This window comes from Monocercomonoides exilis (genome assembly GCF_001643675.1).
Source record: "Monocercomonoides exilis strain PA203 chromosome Unknown scaffold33-1116896, whole genome shotgun sequence".
NCBI classification, from domain to species: Eukaryota; Preaxostyla; order Oxymonadida; family Polymastigidae; genus Monocercomonoides; species Monocercomonoides exilis.
The window spans coordinates 1,078,422-1,104,886 of record NW_027150578.1 but is presented as its reverse complement, the minus strand read 5'-3'; the positions used below and the strand labels follow the sequence as shown (position 1 = coordinate 1,104,886).

The window sequence follows — 26,465 nt, the reverse complement described above, 5'->3', positions numbered from 1 at the left end:
CATTAGATACCCCGCTTTGTTATTTTTTGTCACTACCTCCCCATATACGTCATTGATTGGGATTGGGTAATTTGCGCGCCTGCTGCCTTCCTTGGAAGTGGTAGCCATCTCTCAGGCTCCCTCTCCGGAATCGAACCCTAATTCTCCGTTACCCGTCAATACCATGGTAGGCCTCTATCCTACCATCATCAGTTGATAGGTCAGAAATTTCAATGACACATTGCCAAGACGATGGGCTCTTAACCCACCCTGGCAATTCGACATTTATCATGAATCACCATTATCTTTCTCAATGGACACAGGTAATTAATATCCCCGAAAGAACACCATCCGCCTGTGCCGAAATAAGTTTTTGATCCATATAGAATCAAACATTTAAACTATTCCTAATGGTTTTCGATCTAATAAATACAATCCTTCCCCAAGGTTTTCTCATTGCTGAAAACACCTAGTCGGATCTTTTTCAAACCCACCCTTCTTTCCATTCCGAAAAACAAAAAGAAAAATGAATTCTCGCATGTATTAGCTCTAGAATTACTACGGCTATCCATGTAGTAAATTATATTTCTATCAAAAATATAACATTGTCATTGTCAAATAAATTATAACTGTTGTAATGAGCCATTCGCAGTTTCATAAATACAAGTTATTTATACTGACACATGCATGGCTTAATCTTTGAGACAAGCATATGACTACTGGCAGAATCGACCAGATACATTTATATATAGAAAAAAAAACATCTGTCAAATTGTTCATTCAACTTATGCTTTTTTCTAATATAAAATAATATATATCATATTGTTTTGTTAAAGACAACATAATATAGTATTTTAGTCATAATTATTAAAACATCACCATTCACAAACATGTTGATGATATTTTAAGAATAGACACAATATTTTCCCTTCTCAAATATTAACACATTATTTTCTTTCAGATCAACTTAATAACTGATTTTATAGTTATTAAGTCATCCAATCATAATCATTAATATTTGTATTATCACAATGTAATCTCAATATCAAAACACTTTTCTCATCATCAAAACAGATAATATAAAAAAGCTCTGATAGATCATTACAATATGATTTTTCATTCGCAACTTACAATTATATTTTCACCTTGTAAAAAAAGTGGCAAATAATTGTAACAGTTCAAATACTTTCAACAAATAGAAACATGACATTTATGTCTTCAAACAAACAAACAATAAAACATTTGTTCATTTTGATTTCATCATTGTCACATTCTATCTCTCGATAGTCAAACCCAACCCCCACATATTAGCCAACCAAACTCCATTGTGCAATAACAATCCATCTGAACTCAATCAATGATATACACATATACATATCGACCACACCATACATATAGACAAGGTCTCGACTTCATGAAGTACTCTTTTCTACAATATTCAAACAAGTCAACATACATGTATTTCCAAGTACAAAACACCCCAACACTTTCACACACATCCCCACATTATTGCTTTTCTAAAATCAGACAGTTCTCCAAGATGGATTCATTATGTTCCAACTCAAACTACTTCACCCCACATAACCATATACTATACTGCCTCACAACACACATTCACTACTAGCATAGCACTCTCTCACAACAACTTCTCAGACACATCGATTTTATTAGAGTCATCCAAATCTCTTCATCTGACACTTTCATATCAGACTCAAAGATTCAAACAACTCACTTTATTATTCGACCCATCTGATCAGCCATTGCTACCAGAAGATGTTTTCATAAAACATGTATTGCTTAGCCCTTATATACAATCACATGTTGCTTTTCATTCTTATCAGACCCAACAAACCCACCCTTTTTGAACCACCTTCATTTATACTTCACACTCAGTGAGTTTCTGTATAATCATGCAAGGTATTTCATTCAAAGAGACATATACATATTATTCCCATTCAAATACCATATACTATCTTCCTTAACATACAAGCCTACTCACCTATTTGCTATACATATGACATAATACTATATACATATATATACAATAGACCACTATTACACAATCCCTCAGTCTAATAGACAGCCCCCTACATAAATTTTTCATTCAAAATCCACTTTTTTCCCTATGGAGTTTCATATACAAGTCACACTTCTATACTAGCCCCATATCACATAAGCCCTGGCTCAGACTATCCTCACCAGACAACTTTTGTCGAAAAAAAATGAAGTCAGAAAAAAAATTTTTTCGGGGGGTGTCCCCCTAAGTATACTTCCGTAAAAATCCCCGACAGCCCGCACAACAAACACCATCTTTTCCAAAAAACTCATACACTCAATTACACTACGCCCAGGTTTTCGCGTTTTTTTCCGTTTTTCATACTACAATTACACTACAAAAACGAGGTCATCGAAAAACCTGCTTTGATACTAAAAAATCTCAAAATTACACTACGCCACCAAAACCTCGGCGTAGTGTAATAAAGAGTATTGTGATACTAGAAAATGTCGGCTAGTATCAAAAGTGCCCCAAATACACTACGCCGCGAAAACCTCGGCGTAGTGAAAATGCCCAAAAATGATACTAGGTTCAAACAAGGTTAAAATTTTTAGTATCCTTCCATAGTGTTTCTTGGGATGGGGACACACCAAAGCCTTGCCACTACCACACCACCTTGTGTATGCCCTCACTGCCTTTCATCTGGTTTTTTGTTCCAGCCTTCCAGCTCTTAAGCCTGGCAAGCTACAAGGGCTGGAACATAAGGGGGTCTGAGTCAACTTTCCCTATGAAAAGTTAGTATAATGGCTGTAGTGGAATACACAGGCAGGGCATAGACACTGGATGTGTGCCATATTGTGGGCACAGTGTGTAGGCACATTGCAGTGATATCAGCTAGCCTGTAAGTTATGACCAATAAAAAGATATGAAAGTGGGAACGCAGGGGAGGTCAGTCACTTTTTCTATGAAAAGTTCATGTATTTTGCCTATGGCTCCAAGGCCAATAGAGAGGTTGTTATCCTACCACTACCATTGGATAGAGGGAGAGAATAGCTAGACCCTCTATAACATTTTCGAGTCTCGCACTCTCAAGCCTGAGGTTGTACAAGGGTTGGTACATAAAGGGTACCAATCAATATTTTGTCAGTGTATTTTTGATAGGAAAGATAGTAGTATATTGAGTGTGGTGGCAAGGGATGACATAGGAGCCAGATGGGAATACTGCCATTGGCTAGGCACAGTGTGCAGCTAGACCCTCTATAACATTTATAACTTTCCAGCTCTTATCCCTGTGGAGCTATGAACCAACAAACATAAGAGGGTCCTTGTATAAAATTTCATTGAAAAGGAGTTTTTCATAGGAAGGATACTAGTATATCGACCATAGATATAAGGGAAGTTGAGCAGTGTCAATGGCGATAGCACCAATGGATAGAGCAAGTGTGGAGCGAGTTTCCCTATGGCATCGAGAACTTTCCCAGATTCCTGTGTGATTCGCTACAGGCCAGCCAATGAGGGGGGTCCAAGTCACTGGAAAAGTCAATGGAAAATACTCACTTTTTCTGGCACTGCCCTTGGCCGAGCCACAGCCCACCAGCCGAATGTGTGCCACATTGTACCCGCAGGACATGCCCACCCCACACCATCATTGGCATGTCTGTAAGTTATGACCGATTAAAAGATATGAGAGCGGGAACATAAGGGGTCCCCTATCAAAAAAGTGAAAAAATCATATATGAATGTCAGTATATTGAGTATAGTGAAAAGGCATATGGACCGAGGGCAAAGATATTACTACCATTGGATACTCGAAGAGCATAGCCACTTGCCCTATGGCATCTAGAACTTTCCAGCTCTTAAAGGTAATTCCCTATGACTCATGGAATATACAGGGTCCATAGCATAAAATATCATTGAGAAAGGGTTTTTGATAGGAAAGATATGAGTATTTGGTGTGTAACTTCAGGGCATCACATAGGATGGATACCAGGTTGCGACCATTGTGCAGAGCGAGTGTGCAGCGAGACCCTCTATGGCAACGAGAAGTTTCGCTGACTTGCCCCTGAGGCGCTATGAGTCTGTGAACATGTGGGGTCCACAGTGTATTTTTCATAGAGAAATTACATAGACAAAATTTTCTAGTATCAAAAACCTCGAAATACACTACGCCGAGGTTTTCGAAGTGTAGTGTAATTGGGTCACTTTTCCTAGAAGCTCAAATATCTAGTATCAAATTCATCCTTATAACACTACGACACAAAAACCTCGGCGTAGTGTAATTTTCCCATTTTTTAGTATCAAAGCAGGTTTTTCAGACACCCCATTTTCGTAGTGCATTTCTAGTATCAAAAGTCACAAAAATCGAGGAAACCTCAGTGTAGTATAATTGAGTCTATGAGTTTTTCGAAAAAGATGGATTTTCGGGTCTGGGCACCCGGGGTCTTTAACCATATTTGAGGTTTTTTCAATGAAAGTGACTGAACAAAACCCAGTGCACAGCCCACCCAGCCGGCCCGGCCCACAGCCCACAAACCAGACCCCGCCCACTGCACAGTCCTGGTCCCCCGCTACACCGTCACTTTTGTTTCTGGAGCTCTCCCTCCAACACCTGAGGAGATAGGTTCGTTGAAAGAGAGGGGGTACCTCAATGGCTGGCCCAGTCATTTTTCACCCACTTTTTCTCACACCACAGCCCAGCCAGCCAGCCCAGCCAGACTCCCACCATCCAGCCTTGTAGCCACTGCCCACACGCTCGCTCTGCCCACATCAGCCAAGCTGTAAGTTATGACCGATAAAAAGATACACCCCAATGAAGATGGTTTTCCAGTCTGTTTTCCCAGTGAAAAAAGTGAGTGTCTGACCCACCCAGCCAGAAGGATCCAGAGGCGCCCAGCAGCACCCTGCCCAGCGTGCAGCCACAGTCTGTGCGCACACTGTCACTTTTGTTTCTGGAGCTCTGGCTCTCACCAGCAAAGCTCCACGACCCTTCCAACACACCACCCTCACTCACTTCTTCTGACTGGGGAAATACAGTATATGTGGAATAGAGCCAGGCCAAGCCACAGGGCCTGCCCAGCCATAGGCCCAGCATACAGCCCGCCTCACTCGCCACTTGCCCTGTGGCCTTTGCCAGCCAGGCCCATCAGCCCTTCCACAGATATCCTCCACTCAACTCCTTTTTCAGTCAAACTCAAATTGAGTCTGTGAGTTTTTCGAAAAAGATGGCACTTCGAGGTCGGGCAGCCATAATCACATAGAAAAATTATCATAGAAAAAATTCAATTTTCATAGAAAAATTATACTAACTGATGTGTGGAGAAATATTTGCTGGACCAATCTCTTAGCAATTACACCACATCCCACATCCACTAACATACCCCAACATATCCCTCTGACTCTGGTCACTTGCCCTCCCTTCACACTCCACAGCTCTCCAAAGTCAATACCCCCCACTCACTTTTCTATGTAAATTTTCATGACTGAACTCAAAACAACTAGCTGCTCGGATTTCTCAGCAACCACTGGGCCGATCGAAACCCCGTTTGGCCACATCCGGGCATGGGTTACTGTGCCGGTCATATGTGTTTCGATTCAGGTACTTGCCCCTGGTTCGTTCTCTGTGACTTCACCAACCAGGCACCCCCAGTCACCTTTGAGATTTTTATTTCTTTTCTGGACAGCCTGCCAGACCCCCGCCACCAACACCCATATACATGCTATTACCGCACTATATGTGCATATATCATATATTAATATCAAATTTATCTGGCCACAACTTCTGGAGTTATACTCGATTTACCTCCAAAATGACCATTTCCACTCAAAACTTCGATTATAACTCAGAAACTACAAATAAGCATATCCAACCAAAAATCACCAATATACAACATTACAACGCATATTCATGTGTTTAATCATATTTTATATTCACTTTGAAATTTTCGAGAAAAAAAATTATTTTCGATTTTTCAGTCAAAATGAACAACTTGTCCGTACTGCCCTGCCACAACCGCTCGGTAGAAAAATTTTAGATTCGAGTATGTTTATAAGGGGCTCACGTCCTTGCCATCTGCCAATTATCAAAGGAATCTGAGACCTCATGTTTTTCGGTCGTTGATCTAAGATCACCACTTTTTCAGTCAAAATCTTCATATCACATTTTCTCACTAACCAGACCAATCTGGCCCGAGAAAAAAATTCAGCGGACTATTCACGAATTATCCGAACTTTTTGTGTTTTCATAAGTTTCGATCACAACTTTCATAAAAACCGATTTTCACCAATTTTGCAATTTTTCTGATTAACTTGAGCTAAATTCAACTTAATCTGAAAAAATGAAAATTTCACATTTTTCGAATTTTTGACCCTGACTTCAAAAATTCACAAATGGTCCAACTAACACTTCTGTAAAGTCTCACGACTTAGAAAAATTTATTTATCGAGATATTTTAAAAATAATTAAGAAAATTTTGACTGAAATTTTTTTATTTAACATATCATTCCACAATTTGAATCAATTAATTTCTGATTTTTACACCAATCAATTCCTCTCATAATATTACCCTTATACGTAACTTTTCATCAACCACTAATTCCTACTTCTTTATTAAATATCATTTTTTGAAAAAAAGTTTGATCTTGATCAAAACCATTTTTCTATGTTAAGAATTCGACTTTTCAAAAACAGTTTGTAATCAATCTCACTATACACCAACACATTCCCCACCCCTCATAACCTATACAGAATATTTTTTTCAAATATATCTGTCCATGGAATAAAAAGAAAAATATTAATAAAGATTGAAAATTTTGGTAAAAAAATTATAAAAAAAATGAAATGATGTTCAACTTTAAAAATAAAAATAATAGAGAGATATTATATGATTGCTATTTATTTGACAATAAAATTGAGATGTATTGAAAATAAATAAAAACAAAAAAAATAATTTTCTTATTGTTTTTAACAAAAAATTGAAATTATTTTTTTATCTCAAAAATTGATGGACAGACTAACATCAAAAAAATATATTATATACAATATCATAATATCATTATTGTTGAATTTTTTCTATAGAAAGAAAAAGTCAGTTGTTGAGATAAAAAAATATTTTAAAAAATGAAAAAAATTAAAAAAATTATAACATTTTAAAGAATAGTTGAATTCAATTGGTTTTCTTATATAACATAATAGATAAAATATAGATGATAATAATATATAAGAATACTGATATTGATGGTTGGTTCTGAGCAAACAAAAAAGTATCTTATTTTTGTTAATATTTCAGAATGTTATTTTTTCATTATTATTCAACCACAACTATCAATATTCTCACAATAATATCATCTAAATTAATATTATCATATCATATATCTTCTATCCAATTTTCATCAATTTCTAAAAATTTATAAAAATTTTATTAAAAAATAACAAAATTGAAAAAAATAAAATATGATCATAACTCCACATATACTCATAAGATTTAAATAAAAACTATATCAAAATATACGTAAGAGATATCTCTTCATATTACTTTTTTTCAGAAATTATTTGATTTTTTTTCACATTTAAACACAAAAATATCGATTTTCTCCATTGAAAATGACCCCTTTTTTTCCTTATTTTTCAAAATTTTCTCGCTAACCGCGAGGTCAGGGTCACATCACTCGCGCTACTGCTCCGGTAGCGCTCGCTGGATGAAAATCTGCGCACATCAATCCTGCGCGCAGATTTTCATCCATCTCGCGAAAAAAAAGAAGAAAATCACATAAAGTTTATAAAAAAGAAATAAATTATCTTCATTAATAATTTTTGGGAGGGAGCGGCAAATTTTTTCAACAAAAATTTGAAAACCCTCAAATTTGTATATCATAAAAGTGATACGCAGGGGGTGTTATTTTTAAAGAAAATAATGGCCTTTTCTGATGGGTAAGAGTCCCACCCAATGGCCGACGCTCCACACGGCAAAAGCTCGGTCGCTTTCGCTCCCCGCCCTTTTGCCGCGTTTGTCGCGCGGCCCCCACCCCACGTGCCTGTTTCTTCCTTATTCCTTTATTTTTTTCCCCTTTCTAATTTTTTTCAGAAGTCAGAAACTTTTTTTCTTGAAGTCAAAAAATTGACTTTTTTGGGGTTAAAAATTTGACTCAAAAAATACTTTAAAGTTTTCAATGAACATCAACCAAAAATGAAGATCCATTTGATTTATGTCATTTCATTGAACTCTTTGAAGTAGTTTCTTTTATCTCCTAAAGGGGAGGGTTAGAAACTTTTTTCATTTTCTGTCATTTTTGACCTATTTTTTCCGATTTTTATTCACTATAAAAATCATAAGTCAAGATACAAAAAAAAAAAAAATTACTCAAAGTTATCATCATTTAAACCACAATGGATGACCACATCGTAATTCAAAAAAAAAACCCTTTCACTTTTTCCCACATTGGATTCCCTCAAATTCCCATTTATTTTTTCCTTTCCCAAAAAAAAAAACAATTTATTTGGGGGGTAGTACTTCATCCATGGTATTATTAAGGCTTTCCAATCATCCGTCGTTAATGTTTTTTTTCAATGTTTTTATATTCAATCATTCATACGTTTTCAAGCTGAAAAGAGAATATCTATGAATTTTAAAACATTTACTTGTGAGAAGATTAACGGACTTTTTTTTCGTTTCCTACTTAGTCATTTAAAAATATCGGACAATATTCAGAGTTAAGCCTCAGTAAATCGTGCAAACAAAACACTCTGAGACGCACAGCCCTCTGATAACATGGATTCGTCTAATCCGTCCTTCTCAGGCATGACCCCTTTACCAATATTCTCATTTATCTTTTCAATAGCCAGGCAAAAATTATTGTACATATTTCAAGTTCAAATTAAAATGAGAATTTTCTATTCAACAAATCATATATGGTCTAAAATCTATAAAATGTCATCTTCCACTTTTTGTAAAGAGTATTACTTGTGAAAATGAAATGTTTTTATCAAGAATTCATTTTGATGAAAAATTTGATCATGATACATAATAGATCACATGATTAGTTGAAAACAACAGCTTTGTAAATGAGATGATAACGTTTAGCTAATTTGTTGAATATTTGAGTAGTCCTATGCATGTTATTTACAACTACATTGCATATAACCAGTTTGAGCGATTTTATTATTACTTTTCCTTTGCATTCATTATTAAACAATTTTGTTTGAAGAATAGACACTTTTTTTCCTCCTCAAACTTCAATCTGGAATATCTGGGTCATGTTTCATAATTAATCAACAACAAAAATCCATGACATTTAGCTACAACAGCGTGAGAATTCTTTTGTTCAGGAGTGTTCGCATGATGCAAAAATTTCACAGTTGAACAATGAAAATACGTATTTTGAATATTTAATGTATACTTATTTTTTCATGATTTTTTGGAGATTGTTATTAACCTATTCTGAAAAATATTGAATTTTTTTAATTTTTGACATATAATGACACACAGGCCGATAACTACCAAAATTCTCTTGAAATTTCATGAATGTTATTGCTCAGAACAACTTAATTGTGCTTTTTAAACAATCAAAAACGAAAAACAATTTCAATCGTTCATATTGGATTGCAACTTAAATTTTGATCAACTTGGAAAAGAAATTTGAAGCTGTACTACAATTTACACTGGGCACCCACCAGAAGTGTCGAGTTTCCTGCGATATAAATTAGCTTTGACCGGAAACACAGAAGCTGCTACTGCTGAATTGTTCTTGATCGAAGGAAATTTCTCTGGAAGAGGGTTTTTTAAGAATTCTCCAACGTTTTTGCAAACTATTCTTACAAAATTGGGCAAGAATGCACTTATGCGGACCTCATAATTTTTGAAAATTTTTGCAAAAAAAAGAAGAATGCGGAAGGAATCGAACCCGCACCCTTCTCGTCCTATTCCAACACCCTACCCTGTTGTACTATTTATGCACCCCAAAGGGTTCTATTTTCACATACTCTTTTATCTATATCCCTAACACTAAAAATTTGGTCTATTAAAAAACTCACTTTTCTCATCAAAACCCTAAAAAGAAGATTCGAGACACAACCCTACAACCTAAAACAACTTTTTAAAGAAGATTTTTATGATAACCCTAACCCTAAAACAATTACAAAAGTCAGAAAAATAATTCATTTATTCCCTAAAAATATTATTATGGATCTGTGATCAAAAGGGTCCGCATATGTGCAATCTTTCCCAAAATTGCACAGTTCAAGTTGTTTGAACGTTTTTTGTTCATTTATGTTCAACAGAAAAATGTTTACAATGCTCATTTATTGTGGATGAAAATAAATATTCTTTTACAATCTACTCTGACAAATTAGAAACTAAAATAGAAGCACAACGAAGGAAAGAAAAGAAAACGGGGAAATATTTTAAAAAACATTTTGCAATTAACTTTTTTTAACAAATTTATAAAATTCAATGATAAATTTCTTTTCAGCAAATCCTTGTAGTTAAAGATGATAGAATGAGATTGAATGATCTTGGTTTTCATTCTTTTTCGTTTCTTTCATTTTTAATTATTTTGATATTCACATTTTTATTCTTTGAAAACTTCAAGAAAAAATAATTCTTGATTGAAAATTTCAAACAAAACTGAAAGAACAAGTGTTTACATGATAATAAAAAGTTGTTTGATATTCAAAATGTTGAGAAATTTTGTGATTCAGATCAATTAATATAATTATTAACTTAATTATCGATGAGACGATTTGAGGATTGTATGTTTTGTTTTAAATATTGAAGAACTAAGGAAGTGCTATCAAAATTATCTATCATCTTTATTTTAAGTTAAGATTAAATTTACGTTTCATCAAGGAACCGTTGGAGAAACATCAAGAATCTGGAATAATTACACCAGGTCATATTTCATATGGAAATCACTCGACAAAACACAATTAAAATTGAATGTTTCAGATATAAAAACGTTGAAAAGGCTTGAAGAAATTGAAAACGACGGACTGCTGAATTATCTTCAATGCTTTTCAAGAGGAGATTATGTTTATCTTTTAATGGATGACTGTAAAATGTCAAACTTAAAAAATTTAATGTCCATGGAAATGTACAGAAAGGCGCTTCACGAAGAGGTTTGCATAAAGATCAGTTCATTTGTTTATTCTTTCGTTATCAATTGATAAAGTTTATCTGGAAGATATTTTCACAGTTAGTTTTGGCAATTGAATTCCTTCACCAACACAATATTATTCATAGTAATTTACATCCTGGCAATGTTTTTATAATGCCCGGAAACGTGGTACGAATCGGTAAGCTTTTATTTTTATTTTTATTTTTTGTATTTTCCAAATAAATATTTGGTTATTTATAAAAGGTGACTTTGGTTTATCAAAATGGATTCAAAAAACGCAATGGACGGAGAATGTTTCAAGAAACATTTTGCCTTTTAGAGCTGTTGAAGTTAATGAGCGCAAAGAGTGTGTGACAATGTGAAATTATCTGAATTAAATAACTCTTCAAAATTTGAAATCTGAATAAAAAGGCTATGTAGAGAATCTGACATATATTCTTTAGGTGCAATTATTTATTTCATATGTACAAATACAATTCCGTTTTCCGGGAACTCTGTTGCTTCTGTGATTTCTTCGCAAAAACGCAATATACTGCCATCTCTTCCATCATCCTATTCTTCAGAATTGAATGACTTGGTGAAAGCGATGATGCATCCTGTTTGTATTATTTATTTGTTAATTACACTGCATTTATGACCCATTCACCACTGATTAACATTTTCTGAATTGTGATAACTCATATTTTATAACTTTTTTTTAGATACCTCAACATCGTCCTTCACTTCGTGCAATTTTTAATAACATACACATCCAACCAAAAATAGATGAAATGAAGAAAACTCGCAGAAAAGAAAGCATTACCGGGCTTTTCGATATCTTCAATCATTCAAAATCACCTTCTTTTTCTGTTTCTTCGAATAATTCTGCAATTTCTGAAATTTCATCTGCATCTTCGTCGTCGTCGTCGTCATCGTCATCATCTTCATATTCTTCAACCACAACTATTTCTTATTCATCATCATCTTCTTCTTCATCTCCTTCTTTTTCTTCAATTCCTGGACATCTTTCACATCAATATCAACAGCATGTTTTTAAAGACAATTCAATTCAAACAAAAATCCCACAAACTGCTCAAAAACACCAAATTCGTTCAACTCCGAAAAATTTATCGCTGGGCAGAGGAAAGGCCCAACCATTTCAGCCATTTATTCCATTTGATTCTTCTTCGACTCCTTCTTCGCATAGCAATTCATCTGGACTTTACAAAAAACCTCCATTTGCTGCAACACGCGAGACAATAAATACAAATCCATCAAACTATCTGGCGAAGCAATACATGAATAAAATGGTAGATGCAAGCATGATAAAACCATCTTTATTCATCAAGCCGATTCATCCAAGAAATCCTTCGACTTCATCTTCATTGGATAAACCACATGATCTTCATTCAGCTTCTTCCTCTTCCTCTTCTTCATCTTATTCAACATCATTTGAAAAATCCTCAACACAACAACCTCAGACAAATAATATCGAATGCTGCATTTGCCACAAACACTTTCAGACGGTCGAGCAATTTGATGAGCATTTCTTTAAATGTCAGCTGGATTGGGTGAACAGCGAGGCACAAGAAACCCAATTCAAAGGAGAGATAGAAAATGAATCAGTTGGAAAAAGAAATGCTAACAAACAAAATGAGTTAGAGAGACAAGAAATTGCTCCAAATGAAAAAAGAGAAGAAAGATACCCTTTTGAAAAGCAGGAAAAAGAAAAAGAAAAAGAAATGGAGGAATGGAAGGAAAAAGATCCGGAGGAAGAATTGTGGTTTGCTGAAGCACTTTCCCAAATTGAAGAGATGGAGAGAAAAGAGCAAGAAGAACTGAAGGAAATAGAAAAACAAAAGCAGAAAGCAGAAAAAGGGAAAGAAGCGAAAAATCAAGCTGTCGATCAAGAATTGGAGGAAGCACTGAAGCTGATATCAGAAATGGAGGAAAGAGAAAAGCAAGAAAAAGAAAAACAGAAAGAAGAAGAAAGATTCATAAAAGACATGCTTCCTTTTATTGCAGACGAAGGTGAAGAGGAAGATGATCTTCCAGCAATTCTGATGCAAATAGAAGAACTCGAAGAACAAGAGAGACAGACAAACGAGATGATCAACTATTTGATTGCTGAACAGCCAGCAGATGCACATCGTAAGGCTCCTGTGGTTGATCCAAACGAAGCACGTGAAAATTATTTTAAGAAATTGTACGAACTGCCAAAGATTGATGTGTTTACAGCTGATGAAGGACTTGCACAGCGACGCAGATGGATTCGTTTTGCAGATTTGATGAGGCGACCCTTTGAATATCTCTCGCGCTTCCGAAAGCACATGCAATTTCTGGACTCAATTGGATGCATCAATCTCGATCGCCTGACGACTGATACTTTTCCGAATGTGACTGTCAACTTCTGCTGCGCGCTGTTCGTGACAACAAACACGAAATCGATGAACCCGCAACAAGATTCAAGTAAAGCAGCAGTTGTGGATGATGCCATTTTGTATGCCAAGCTGTATGTGAAGAGAGGATATCGAGTGCTTTACTTCATCGACCCCACAGCAACAGAGTATTATCATTGGATGGATTGGCTTCTGGAGCATGTTAAACGCGAGTTTGTGAGTATTTTCAATGGAATGTCGACAAATGTAGTTGGTGTCAAAACACTAAAGGGAGGAAATAAAGCAGATGCTCTGATGTTTATGAATGAGGATGCGAAAGACGATTGGCTCAGAGAATTGAGAGAAAAAGGCAAAGAACCTGGAACAACTACAGCGGAACAAGGTGCCAAGATGCGGAAGAAAGTGAATGGAATTGGAGATGATTATATTCAAGATACCATTTTACATGATCTTGTGATGAGGAAAGTTTATTCTCCAAGAATGAGAATTGTGCTGATTACAATTGCTAACACATCCGGAGACATGTTCAATTTGGGCATAGATGAGCTGGACACAATGGATCCAACTAGCATTGAATATAAAGCAATGTTTGAACGCACATTGCCAAATATTGTGCATATTGGTGCATGCAGGCACGGAGAAACATTACGTAGACGGAGCTATGGAGGTGGAAAATACAAAGATGTATTCACAATGAGTTTTATTTCAATGATTGAAGCAATTCCACGTATTTCTTTCTTTAAATTGGAGGCATTGATGAAAAAAGCACTGGAAAATGAACAGCACATGCAAACCACAACTACATCGGACGAGTTACTTATCAATCCGATTATTCAACCACTGATCGCTGGTGAAAGGGAGATGCAGCTGAATGATATCTCTCCAGAAATGTTGGTTGATGCTTTAGAAGCACTTGGCCCAGACAATACAATAGAACTTCCAACCGAATTTGTTGGATTAACTCCAATAGAAGAACTGAGACAGGAAAGCAGATGGTTAAATTTGTTAGATGTGTTGAGAGAGCCATACCCTTATGAAAACACCATTTACGGTGAGAAACTGCGCAGATTAGATGGCTTAGGATGCATCAACTTTGCACGCTTGTCTAAGGAGCAGCTTCCAAATAGACATCGCTTTGAAAGATTGTGTGGGATGTTTATCAATCCTTACGAGGGAAGAGATAATAGTTTGGAAGCAGGACCACTGAATAATGCACTGATGCTGGCGAAAATTTTGAGGCAAAGAGGATACACGATCTTTTACAGGTGTGATGGTTCTTCGTTGGAGTGTTATCAGTGGATGGACTGGCTGTTGGACCATGCTGGCGACGAATTCATTCAGTTTTTCTCTGGTCATGGCGGAGAAATAGACGATCCAACAGGAATCAAAAAGAGGGGGAAATGCTCATATTATTCATTTCCTGTGTCGATGGCAGACAAAGCAAAGCTGACAGAGTCAATGAGGAGAAAAGGGATGAGCGATGAAGAGATAACAGAAAGAGAAATGATGGCAACATCACGCGGTAGTGAGGGGCTTTTATTTGAAGATTTTGAAATGACTGTGCAAGGGTTGTACCCTGGAGTAATTATAGATTGGTGCCTTTGTGACTTGATAGTTAGCAAAGCATATCGTGATACGCGAATAGTTTTGATATCTGATTGCTGTCATTCTGGTTCGATGTTTAATTTGTCAACAATCACACAAATGAAAGATGATATCATCGAAAAAGGCACGCCGAATGTTGTTCACATCGGAGCAACACCAGAAGAAGAAGTTGCATATCAAATTGGATCAGTTGGGAAGGATGATCAAATTGGATGGCTTACTCGTTTCTTGACGACATTTTTAAACAAATTTCCAAATGGAACTTTTGATGCGCTTTTAGCATATCTTGAACAAACGACTGACAAATCACAAACACCACAAATCACCACCACAGACCCAACTTTGCTGCTAGCTCCAGTTCTGCTTCAATAACACAATTAGATTGAGATACATTCAATAAATTTTTTGAACCTTTATTTTTTAAAGCATTCTTTTCATGCGCAGTAATTATAACTATATTTTCATATTGAATTATTAAGCTTAATTTCTTATTCCTTTTTGAGGTTCGTTTTGCTTTTTTTGATGTATTTTTTAAGTTTGTATTTGCTCAAAAATTTTGTGACAGATTATCATTTTTTGATTTCAACGCAGAAAAATAGCATTGCTGAAACAAAATCCTTTATAATAAAAATTATGAGGCCAAGAATTTAATCCACTCTTTGACAAGCATCTTTTTAACAATTAATAAAAAACTTCATAACAACATACACAACAAACTCAAACAACGACATACATACTTCAAAAAAAGATAATTATTTTAACATTATAAAATAATATTGTAAAAGTATTAATTAGAGACGAAATATCTGTTGGGCATGATGGCTCAACAGAACGTCATCAGACGAAAAATGAGAATCAAAAATAGAAATAAGAGTTTTCGTTGAAACAATTCTGGAAGCATTGCGAGACGACAAAAGATGTGGCACCAGAAATGTTAGCCTGTGCCTTATAATCATATGCTGCGTGTGGTGATGAGAAAGCAAAGCAAAAAATGAAGCCGAGGAAGACGAAGATTCGCTGGTATCTGTGGGTGAATGAGGAGATGATACTAACTGCCTTTGTGCAGATGTAACTGTACATGTTGATCTTGCAGAAAATGGTAGAACTGCTGAAAGAGAGCTTGTAGATTGCTGATTGTTGTATGAAAACTGTTGATTTTTCTGTTGAGACACTCTCTCTTTCATCATCTCCATCAAATGCTCTTCGTAACAGAATTGTTTGTGAACAAAGTTAATCAGCTGCTCAATCGTTAAAAGTGTGGAATCCTTGTTGCAATTGTTGTCAAGAATGCTCAGCACTGTTTCCACTGAAGCCAAAATCCGTTCTCTGCCCCGGTCAAAAAGAGGAACAGAAGTAATCATCGAAGGAAACAGATGCTTGTACGTAAGATGAGAAGATGATTGTTGATTTGCGTTTGTATTCAAAAGAAGTGATTGTGTGGAAGAAGGAATAGAAGTCAAAGGAGATACATAATACTGCTTCATACGTGAATTTGTTGGTGACTGAGATTTCTTCACCGAAAGATCATTTGTTTCTTGAGGCATTATCATTTCTTCTGTTGATTCTGAAAGTGAACTCTCCATAACAATTGAAGTGTCAGTTGAGAAGAATACTGTGGGAGGAATCATTCCCTGAAGTTGCTTTGTCTCGACAGATATTGAATCAAGTGTTTTTTTAGCTTTCAATCCGCACATGCAAGTTGTTAATAAGCACAGAATCAGACCAACGGTCACGATTCCACTAACAGCAATTTGTGCTTGCTTTATTTGGAATCTTTGTCTGTTAATGATCTGCTGTGAGAGTTCATCGACCGCGTTTGTAGCATCATTCCTGATCGAACTCATTACGTAACTTAGGTCACTATACACTGGAACTAATGAGTCAATTTCCTTCGATTTCAACCTTTTGCACAGAACTGATATGCGTTGTTGCAGCTTTGATTGGAGCATTGCATATCCAAAGAATGGAGGTGAAAGGGTGTCTATCCTATTTGGATCAAGATTATTACAACCTGTTTCTTCTGTCGGATACCCAAGCTCAGTGTCGTTCCACAGGTCGCTCAAAAAGCAATTTTTCTCGCTTAGAAGGTGCTCAGCATTTATGTCAGATGAAAGTCTTTGAGCCTTTATTCCATCAATCAACTCATCTGTTGTGTTGGTCTTCTCGTTCGCTCCATAAAATACCCTTCTATTAACTTTTGTATTGTAAATGCTCCACTCCTGCAAAAGATTCGCTAAAACTTCAATGTCACTTGAAAGGTGTGATGTATCCCTCCAAACAGGATTTGTTGAAAGAGGAAATTCATGAAGAGGTATATCTATTTGTGACATGTTGTATACCATCCGGAGTGATAGATAGAGAAGAATCTGCATAATTGATGGGCGATAAGATGAAAGGATGAGAGTTGTGCTCATATCATTTTGATCGTTGGCCATTATAGCAACACACCCAGTTAAAGAAGCAATTGTTATGAATGGAACAAGCACAGTTACAAACAATTGGCCAAAAAAGGATTTTGGTAAAATTGACGGAATTAATGTGAAAGCAGCGTTTAATTCAGAAACTTTTTCGTTAAATTCAGCTTCCCATTCAGAATCATCAATAATATCGTTTCCATGGAATATTCCCCTATTTAGTTCTTTTGTAGGGTCACCATCATCGTACGTAATGGTAATATCATTGTATATCCATGTAAGTGGGCATTGAGGAAGCACAAGGGATGTTGGAGATACATGTGGCGAAACTGGAGAAGGTTCGCCAAATGACTCTGTTGTTTCAGAAGGAAGATTTCCCATAGGAGATTGCGGAATGATCAGTGACTCAAAGTTATCGTAATCATTCAACGTGGACATCTGGTTATGTGAATGAACGCCTCCATTTGACGGTTGATAGTCCATCAACTTCTCTGAGCTTGATTGCTTTTGTTGGACAGCAGGGTAAGTTGCGTGGGAGCTTTCTCCTTCGCCTTCTTTGAGACTTTGATGCAATTCCCCATTTTGAGGTATGACATCATTCTGATGATAAAGCAAATGCTCAGTTAGAATCTGGTGCTGCTGTTGTAATTCCAGCAGTTGCTGTTGCTGCTGAAGAAGTTGTATCTGAGTTTGCATCCCATCAAGCAAAATCTGTTGAAACTGCTTTTCTTGTTCCGTCATTTCTTCTTCGCTGAATTGGAGCTCTTGCTGACAAGCAGATTCTCTGGCAAGTCTTTCTCTTTCTTCTTGTTCTTTTCTCATATTTTCTTCTCTTTCTCTTTTTTCATTCTCCTCCCTTTCTTTCTCTTCTCTTTCTCTTCGCTCTCTTTCTTCTTGCTCTCTTCGTTCTCTCTCTTCTCTTTCCTTCCTTTCTCTTTCCTCTTTCTCTTTCTTTTCTCTTTCCTCTCTTTCCCTCATCTCTTGCTCTTCCTTTGCTTTCCTTTCAGCTTCTTTATTCTTTTTGACGAGCTCCTGCTGTTGAGCTAACAGTGCTTGCTGATATTGCAGTAACAGCTGTTGTTGTATCACTTCTTGTTGTTGAAGTTCGTAAGCCAGTGCCGTTTGAGTGATTTGCTGTTGCAGCTGCTCATCTTCCACTTTTGCAGCTGCAAGTGCTTGCGGTGACATTGTCATCATTAATTGCCTTAGCAATTGTTGCCTTTGCACAAGTTGTTCATACAGCTGCTTTAATATTTCTAGATTGCTTGGATCTGTTTCAGTGGAAGGCACAACGGATCCTGGTGAATGAGGAGAGGCGACCTGAGGCGAAGACTTGCTGGAAGGTGATTGAATGCTATTTAAATTCAGTTCAGACATCTTTGGAAGAGAAAGCATTGGAGGAAGCTTTGGTAGAGGAATTGTAGCACCGTCCTTTGAAGTTGCATCTGCAGCTGTCGTTGTGGCTGTTTGATGGACTTCTGTTGGATGCTGAACTGATGGGTGGCTTGTGCGAATAAGAGACATAATTTTCTCACGTCTTTCTTTTTCGTCTTTTTCCCATTCTTCTTGTTGCTTCGACAAAGCAATTTGCATCCTTTTCAGTTCTTTGATCCGTTCCATTGTCTGCTGAATCGATTGATCAGCTTCTGAAGATACTTTTTCCAGCTGCTGCTCCATTTTTCCTTGCTGTTGCACCATCATTTCCTGCATCATCGACGACTCTTTCGCTTTCTGCTCTTCCACAACCATCTGACTCCACATCAGATTCATCTCTTCGTGGTGATTCTCAATAATCCTCTGCACAAGCACCACTTGCTCTGATGAAAGAGGTTGCTGCTGTGCTTTTTGGATTTCCTCCAATTGCTGAAGCAGTTGTGCGGTAAATGCTTCGTCTTTTGCTGTCAACGTTGCTTCAAGACGACTCAAAGTGACTGGAGACAACTCTGCAGGTGCAACTTGTGCAAATGGAGAAGATGAATTGGCCATTGGAGTGTCGATCGCGTTCGACAGTTTTATGTTGGGTATTTCGGAAGAAGAGGCTGCCTTTTTTTCAGAAGTGGAATTTCCAACAGAATCAACACGAAACTCTGGCATATTGTTGTTTTCATTTGATGAATTATCTTTATTTAAGTTATTTGTGCTCGTCATATTTGCTTCCTTCGAAGGAGGAATAGATGAAACACTTAATTCCTTGGGAGGCTCAAATGGAACAGGCTGAGCAAGAATATCCTTCGATTGATATCCAGTCAGAATTACAGAAGTTGAATGAGACTGTTGCAAAGTTTCATTTCTCAACGAAGTTTGTGCTGCTTTCTGTCGTTTCTCTTGTTCCATCTCTTGCGGGATATCAGATTTATGAGTTGATTGAAGAGTTTTTTCTGTTGCTTCCATTTTCGATTCTGACAAAGAATTCGAATCTTTCTGTGATTTGAAAGGCAGAAAATGTGCTTCAGCAGAAACCGGTTGAGGAATCTTTGTGTCAGATTGGTTGTTCAATGAAGATTGATTAAGCTTAGTTTGCTCTTTGCTTTCATTACAAGAAGTTTGCAATGAACTTTGTGGTATTTCAGGAGAATGTGCATTTTTTAGATCCGACTGATAACGATGTTCAGATGAAGACGGAGAAATTGTATTGTTTTGAGACTGATTCAAAAATGGAGCAGCAGCTGAAGAATCAGATGGAACAGCAGAAAGCGAAGGGTGAAAAGAAGAAGAAGAAGAGGAGGAGGAGGATGAATTTGAAGAAGAGGCAGGAGCAATCGAGTGCGACGAGTTTGGACGAGACAACGCAGCGTTTCTGTTAGGCACGAAAGGCTCGCAAAGGTTGGAAAGAGAGTCTGTGGAAAGAATTGGCTGAGGAGAAGCCGACGGAGATAGAGAAATTGAGGGAGTGTTTGCAGGAGTCACCGATGTTGAGTCAGAGCCTGAATTGAAAGAGACTGCAAGTGGATGCTTCGGTTGCTGCTGTTGCTGGTACATTGCGATGTTTCCAGTCGAAAGTGGAGATACGAATGGATGCAGAGGCGGTGGTAGCTGCTGGTATGATGTCGAACGTTGTGTGAATGGAATGTCCTGCTGCGGATGGGGTATTGGACTGTAGAATAAGCGAGGAGATACAGACGGGGAGGTGGAAATTGGCATTATTGGTGTCTGTTGGTGGGTGAGCTTAGAAAGCGAAGTGGCTGAGTTCGACTGAGGAAGACTGACTTGAGAAGTTGAGGCATACAGAATTGGGTATCCGACGCGAGGTGATGCCTGCACCGGAAAAAAGGGTGAGAAGTTGTCTCTCATTCGAGCACTCCGCGGATTCATCGACTCCACACAGCGTGTGGGTGAATAAGGAGAGAGAATCTCGCTTCGTTCGTCTGGAATAAAATACGACTGAGGAGAGTCCGTTGTGCTGTGCGGTGTTTCATACGGATGGAAGATCTGTAGTGAGCGTGGTGATGATGAAGCAGAATAGAACTGTTTGGGAAAGGGATGCGGACTGAAGTGCTGAAATGATTGGGAGACGTGTGACTGATACAGACCAGCATGATTGGCTATCCTTGTGTGAGGTGTCTGTCTCTCGTCTGCCGCATATTTTGTGAGGATGCCGAGAGAAGGTGAGGTAGTCGGGCACACTTTTGCCATTGCTGTGGAGGATTGCTCAAGTGGAGACTTGCGCAAAGAAGCACTCGGCAAATGTGAATGTGATCCTCCCCGTTTGGCTTTCTGCAGCTTCCTTTCCTCTTTCATTTGTGCATGCAAATTCTGCATTTTCTGGCGAATTTCTTTTCTCTTTTTCCGCAACACTGCTTTCTCCTCTTTCCATTTCTTTGCTTCTTCTCTTCGCTGCTCCTTCACTTGACGCCTCTGCTCTTCCCTTTCTCCTTCTATTGCCATCACTGTTTCGTGTTCCTTCTCTCTTTGCTCAATCTTTTCTTGCTCTTCCTCGGTTCGTTTCTTTTCTGCTTCTTCTTCATCTGCCATTGCTCGCAAAATGATGTGCACCTGTGTCTGTGACAGTCCAACAGCCCGCTGCATCACTTGCTTCCTCTCTTTTGTCACAACAAACCCAAAATACAGCAACGCCAAGCACAAAAGCAGAACACAAAACAATGTTCCTCCGATTGCAATGCCAAGCACAATTGTGATGATCCTGCTCAATTCTTTGATCGTCTCGTCATAAAAACCCAGCACAGCCCTCTTCATTCCCTGGAGGATCGGCTGGAAAATGTTAGTGACACAGAAAAGCGAGTCAGCCAGCATCGGCTCAGGATCGTCCAACAGCGTTGCGTCGCTGACTGTACCCAGCCGTCCAGCCATTTGAGCAGCTGTGAGAAGCCCAGTGAACACGTTCTGTGTTTGGTTCATGACACTCTGCACCACCCACGGTGAGGTCGAAAATGGCGGTGAAGATGCTAAAACAAGTGTGTTATTTGATGCCAGAGCAGAATTCGAAGCAGAAGTTGATTGGTTCTCGAAGACGAAGACGAGAGTGTGGAGGTTGTATGTCTCCCAGGGGGACCACTCACCCACAAACGAGTAGAGCTGAGGAACAAGACGATCCAATAGAAGTTCGTGTTCTTTGATGTGTTTGGAGATGTTGGAAAGAGGAAGAAGAAAAGGATGCTCAGATGATGCATCCAACGAAGCAAGAGAAAGATGTTGTGGCTGAAATGGAATGTTTGATGAAGACTGATTTGGAAATGAATTTGAAGTATTCAAAGAAGTGTGTGAAGTGTGTTCTGTTGCAGAAGAATGAGGAGGAGGAGGAGGAGGAGACAAAGACGAGGATGAGGATGAGGATGAAGATGAGGATGAAGTGGTTGATTGATAAATATGAGTCAGTATTTGAAATGCAAAAGATGCGATGTGAGTGGCTGATGTTGATATTCTGCAGACATCGCTCAGCTGTTGGATGTGCTTTTGTTGAGTGTTTGTGAGGACGATGAAGATGACCATTGAAGACAGAAAGACAGCAGCCAGTAGAAGATTGAGGAGAATGACAGACACCTGCAGACACGTTAAGGAAGAGGACTTGCGGGTGAGTGTGGCATGATGCACAGCCATCGTCTGCTTGCGATAGCTGGAGAGGATGTATGAAGGAGAAATATCTGATTTACGAGGGGCAAGCGAATCAGAAGAGGAAGTGCTTGAGGAAGAGGAGGAGGAAGAAGAAGAAAGGCCCAACGGTTGAGAGCGTGCACCATTTTGTGATGTTGTTGAGGCAAAAGAAGATGGCTGTTCATTCGAGTTGCGACCAGAATAAATATCGGATTCTCTTGTTCTCATCAAGTCGTTCATGATTGTGTCATCTTCATTGGAAAAGCACGAATCTCGCCTTTCTTCCTTCTTCTTCTCTTTTCTTTCTCTGATGATGAATTCCTTTCGTTTTTCTGCCTCTTTCAGAAGGCTCCGCTTCTCTTCTTCATTCATCGATCGCACAATCTCCTTCTGCTTCGACTTCTTCTTTCCCACAAACTTGCTCGTCAGAAGAGACTCAATACCTGTCCGCACTGGCCGAAGCGATGCCACACTCTTTCTCTGTAGCAGATACGCCATCTGATCGCAGGTGTGCACTGAATGCAGTCCTTTCATTGTTTCTGCTGCTCTCTTTCGCTGCTGCTCAAATGTCTCCTTGCGGTTGGCGCCGAATGCATTGCCTGTGCGGGGCGATGTGATGGCGTTGGCATTCCGACGAGAAGGCGAGTGATTGCCGCTGCCGATGTAGAACGACGCCTCGCTCAGAGAAGAGCGGTCAGTGCGTGCTGCATCTCGGTTGATGTCTTCGTCGTACTCGTCTGAAAAGCAGCGTGGCATAACAAACAGCTTCGGGCTGTCCTCGTCTTCCCACAGCGACGTGCGGAACGAGGCATCGCTGCGGACAGACATCAGCGGCTCCATCTCGCTTCCTGGGCCGAATTGCTCCATTTCTCCACCTTCGAAGGCAGTCAGGTAAGGTGTGGACAGCTGGCTCCTTGGAGTCTGGAAGGAAGAGCGCCGAGTGGATGACAGAGAAATGTTCAGTTTTTGGAAGCTCCTTTGCATTGCTGCTGACTGCGCCTGGCTGATCGGAGAGATTGGCGGTGCAATGGCCAGGCGATTGGTGCTTTCCACAGACATCGAGTTGCTTTCGCTGTAGTCTCTCAGCCCTTCAAACCCCAATCCTGCACTTTGAGAATGGCAGTGCACATTCTCTGAGGCTGATGATGGGGCATCGTTTATCATTCGTGCCCAATCGAAATGGCTGTTTGTGTTCTGCCTCTGAACACTCGCTGGAGTGTTTTCATTGGAAGATGTCGATGCCTTTTGTATCAGCTGTGTCTTCGTCTTCCTCCTTTCGTTTCTTCTCTTTTCGTCTCGCTTGTGCAACGACTCAGCTCCTTCTTTTTTCTCGTTTTTGTTCTCATTCTTCAGACTCTGCAATCTTTTAGTCATTCTCGCCAGCTCTGCCTCAAGTGCCTCTGTGCTTGCCTTCTCCTTCAGCTTCTCTGAGTCTATCTTCTTCACCCAGCGCTGTTCGGCAGCAACACTCGCCTCTTCGCGCTTTTCTTTGGAGACAATTTCCAGTGCATTCAGCAGCTCAGCCTCTTCGTCTGTCTTCTTCGATAGCTGTGATGCGCGTATCAGCAGAATCTCTGCCTCTTCGCTGTCGCCCAGCACTTCTCTGCTCAGAATGCCCCTCATCTTCAGAAAGGCGATGTTGTACGGGTCTGCCCGCAGGAGCATGTTCAGCAGCTCGTGTGCTTTTTCTGCCTCTGCTGTCATTTGAGACAGGAAGCGAGCGATGTTCGAAAGCGAATTGTGCACAACAGTCTCTCCTGTTATCCTCTGCAGCTCATCTTTGTCATCTGCATCTTTGTATCCGTCAAAGCTGTTTGAACGCAACTCGTTTTCTTCCTTTTTGAGCTGAATGACAGAACGCTTCATCTTCAGAAGCTGCAGAAAAACAGACTTCTTCATCGAAAGTGCTGTTTTGAAGTGTTCTGTTGCCTCTTCGGTGATAACAGCTATTCCTCCTCCTGCTGCCACTGCTGCGTCTGGTGCAATGTCTCTTTCGTTCCTCAGATCGCTCGGCTCTCTCGTTCCATCTCTTCCGCCACGAGGGACATAATGTGACTGTCTGTGTGAAGAAGACGATGAGAGTGAAGGAGTCAGCGAGGGCATCCGATTGATGCTGTCTGAATGAGAGCTGCTGGAAGGATTCACATCATTCAGCATGTTCGGATTCTTCCACCCAACATCGTCTGCATTGTCTGCATTGCCTTCCTCTTCCTCCTCTTCGTCTTCTTCATTTTCGCGGTTGGAGTCTTCATCGACGTTGAACTCGTTCTCTCCAAAATCATCTTCCTCAACGTTATCATCATCATCTTCTTCTTCTTCTTCACTCATTCTGCCTTCTTCTTCCTCCTCCTCCTCTTCTTCTTCGCTGCGATATCGCTCTGAATATTCCTTCCACCAGCAAAACAGCTCAAACCGAGTGCCCATCGACCGCTCCAAGCATTCGCGTGCTCCTTTCATGATTGTGCGGAACTTCTTCATGTCCTTCACGAAATACCGCTGAAACATCGCAAACTCGATCACAGACTGCGCAGACTGTGAATTTCTGAGTATGTTCTGTTTGTGCAGAAAGGTCACATAAGCGATGTAGGGCTCAGTGCAAAGGGAAGGGTCCTGCAGGAAGCGGGTGCCTGGTTCAAGAAGCGAAGGATGCTTCAGACGCAGCCGATGGATCAGATCGTGGCTCAAAGAAGAGGAAGCAGAAGAGGAGCCTGCTGAATTGGATGACAGAAGAGGAGAGCATGTTGCACCTGCTGCAGAGTTCGATGAGGAGGATGAGGAAGATGAGGATGATTGAGAAGAGTGAGGAAGAGATGTCGAATGTGGCGTGATGCTGTTTGAAGTTGTGCTCGGGTGAAGTGTTGAGCTGAGCTCGGATGTCACAGGCAGTGGTTGCTCTTGGCTGTGCAGTGTCACACTCATCATCTCAGCAAGAGAGTGCGCAATGATAAGCTCGCCACTTGAATTATCGTCCTCTTTCTTTCCTCTATTTTCATCAGAAACTTCAAAGCGATCATCTCCTTCTTCTTTCGTTTTGCCTTCATTGATTGACAACTCTTCTTCATCTTCTTCTCGTATAACTTCTGCTCCTTTGAACAACTCTCCAATATGGTTCAGTTCATCTTTGGTATTTTCATCATCGCTTCCAACTTTCTCCAAATTGACTTTCTTCGTTTCATTTTCTATTTCAGGCCTATCCTCTTCGCAATTCTTTTGAATGGAAGGCACTTTTTTCGCTTCGTTTTTTTCTTTTTTTGATTGATAGAGCGATGGATCAGCGAGTGGCTGCAATTGTTCGTCCAACAGAAATAGTTTTATTCTTCGCCTTTTGATAATCTTCAAGCACAACACGATGAGCACACTTCCCCCACACACTCCACCAAGCGTACATCCCACAAAAAGAATAATTCTATTTTTCACATACTTTTTTGTATTCGAAGCAATTTCTGCTCCAAATCTTACACATCCAAACAACACAAACTGAGATGCTTTCAAAATGTTTCCGCTGACTTTGTAAAACGGTTGCCTAAAAATGATAAAAAGCACCACCAAAACAGACACCCCAATGCTAACTACGCCTCGCCAAAATGGCCAGTCGGTTAGCATTCGCATGCAAAAGACAAGCCCAAATGTAAGAATATATAAATTTGAAGAAAATGTTCCACTTGGCTTGGAAAAATAGCCTCCATGCTTAGGATTATGAATAAAAATCATGCGACGTACAATAACCGTCCAAGAGAAAAACGCTAAAACGTTTAAGATGCTCAGAACTGCAGTGATTATTTGAAAATAATCATTTCTAAAGCATGAAATGTTACTTCCTCGAACAATATTTTTTGAAAATGAATTTTTGTAGCAGTCAAAACTGGATATTGAAATATTTATAAACGGTATGTAAAGAATTGTGTTAATTGCTAAAATTGTTCCTCTGAGACATTC

General features: G+C 39.0%; 3 protein-coding genes across 3 annotated transcripts; 1 reads left to right on the top strand and 2 right to left on the bottom strand.

The window, feature by feature from the left end:
* Positions 1–3,344: 3,344 nt before the first annotated feature.
* MONOS_17843 (uncharacterized protein) lies at positions 3,345–5,554 on the bottom strand (the record flags this gene model as incomplete). The annotated part of the gene is made up of 8 exons (XM_067870803.1): positions 3,345–3,460; positions 3,529–3,632; positions 3,784–3,845; positions 3,963–4,053; positions 4,464–4,583; positions 4,663–4,750; positions 4,841–4,994; positions 5,468–5,554. The coding sequence occupies 8 exons, from the start codon at positions 5,552–5,554 to the stop codon at positions 3,345–3,347; spliced, it is 822 nt and encodes a 273-aa protein (XP_067724520.1).
* A 5,145-nt stretch (positions 5,555–10,699) lies between these two features.
* MONOS_7402 (putative Kinase, NEK) lies at positions 10,700–15,438 on the top strand (the record flags this gene model as incomplete). Its single annotated transcript, XM_067877723.1, has 6 exons — positions 10,700–10,718; positions 10,789–11,084; positions 11,138–11,261; positions 11,327–11,429; positions 11,495–11,681; positions 11,785–15,438. 6 exons carry the CDS (start codon positions 10,700–10,702, stop codon positions 15,436–15,438), a joined length of 4,383 nt encoding a protein of 1,460 aa, XP_067724519.1.
* Positions 15,439–15,624: 186 nt separating this feature from the next.
* Positions 15,625–26,240, bottom strand: MONOS_7403 (uncharacterized protein; the record flags this gene model as incomplete). Its single annotated transcript, XM_067877724.1, has 1 exon — positions 15,625–26,240. The coding sequence occupies one exon, from the start codon at positions 26,238–26,240 to the stop codon at positions 15,858–15,860; it is 10,383 nt and encodes a 3,460-aa protein (XP_067724518.1). The 3' UTR covers positions 15,625–15,857.
* Positions 26,241–26,465: the final 225 nt, after the last annotated feature.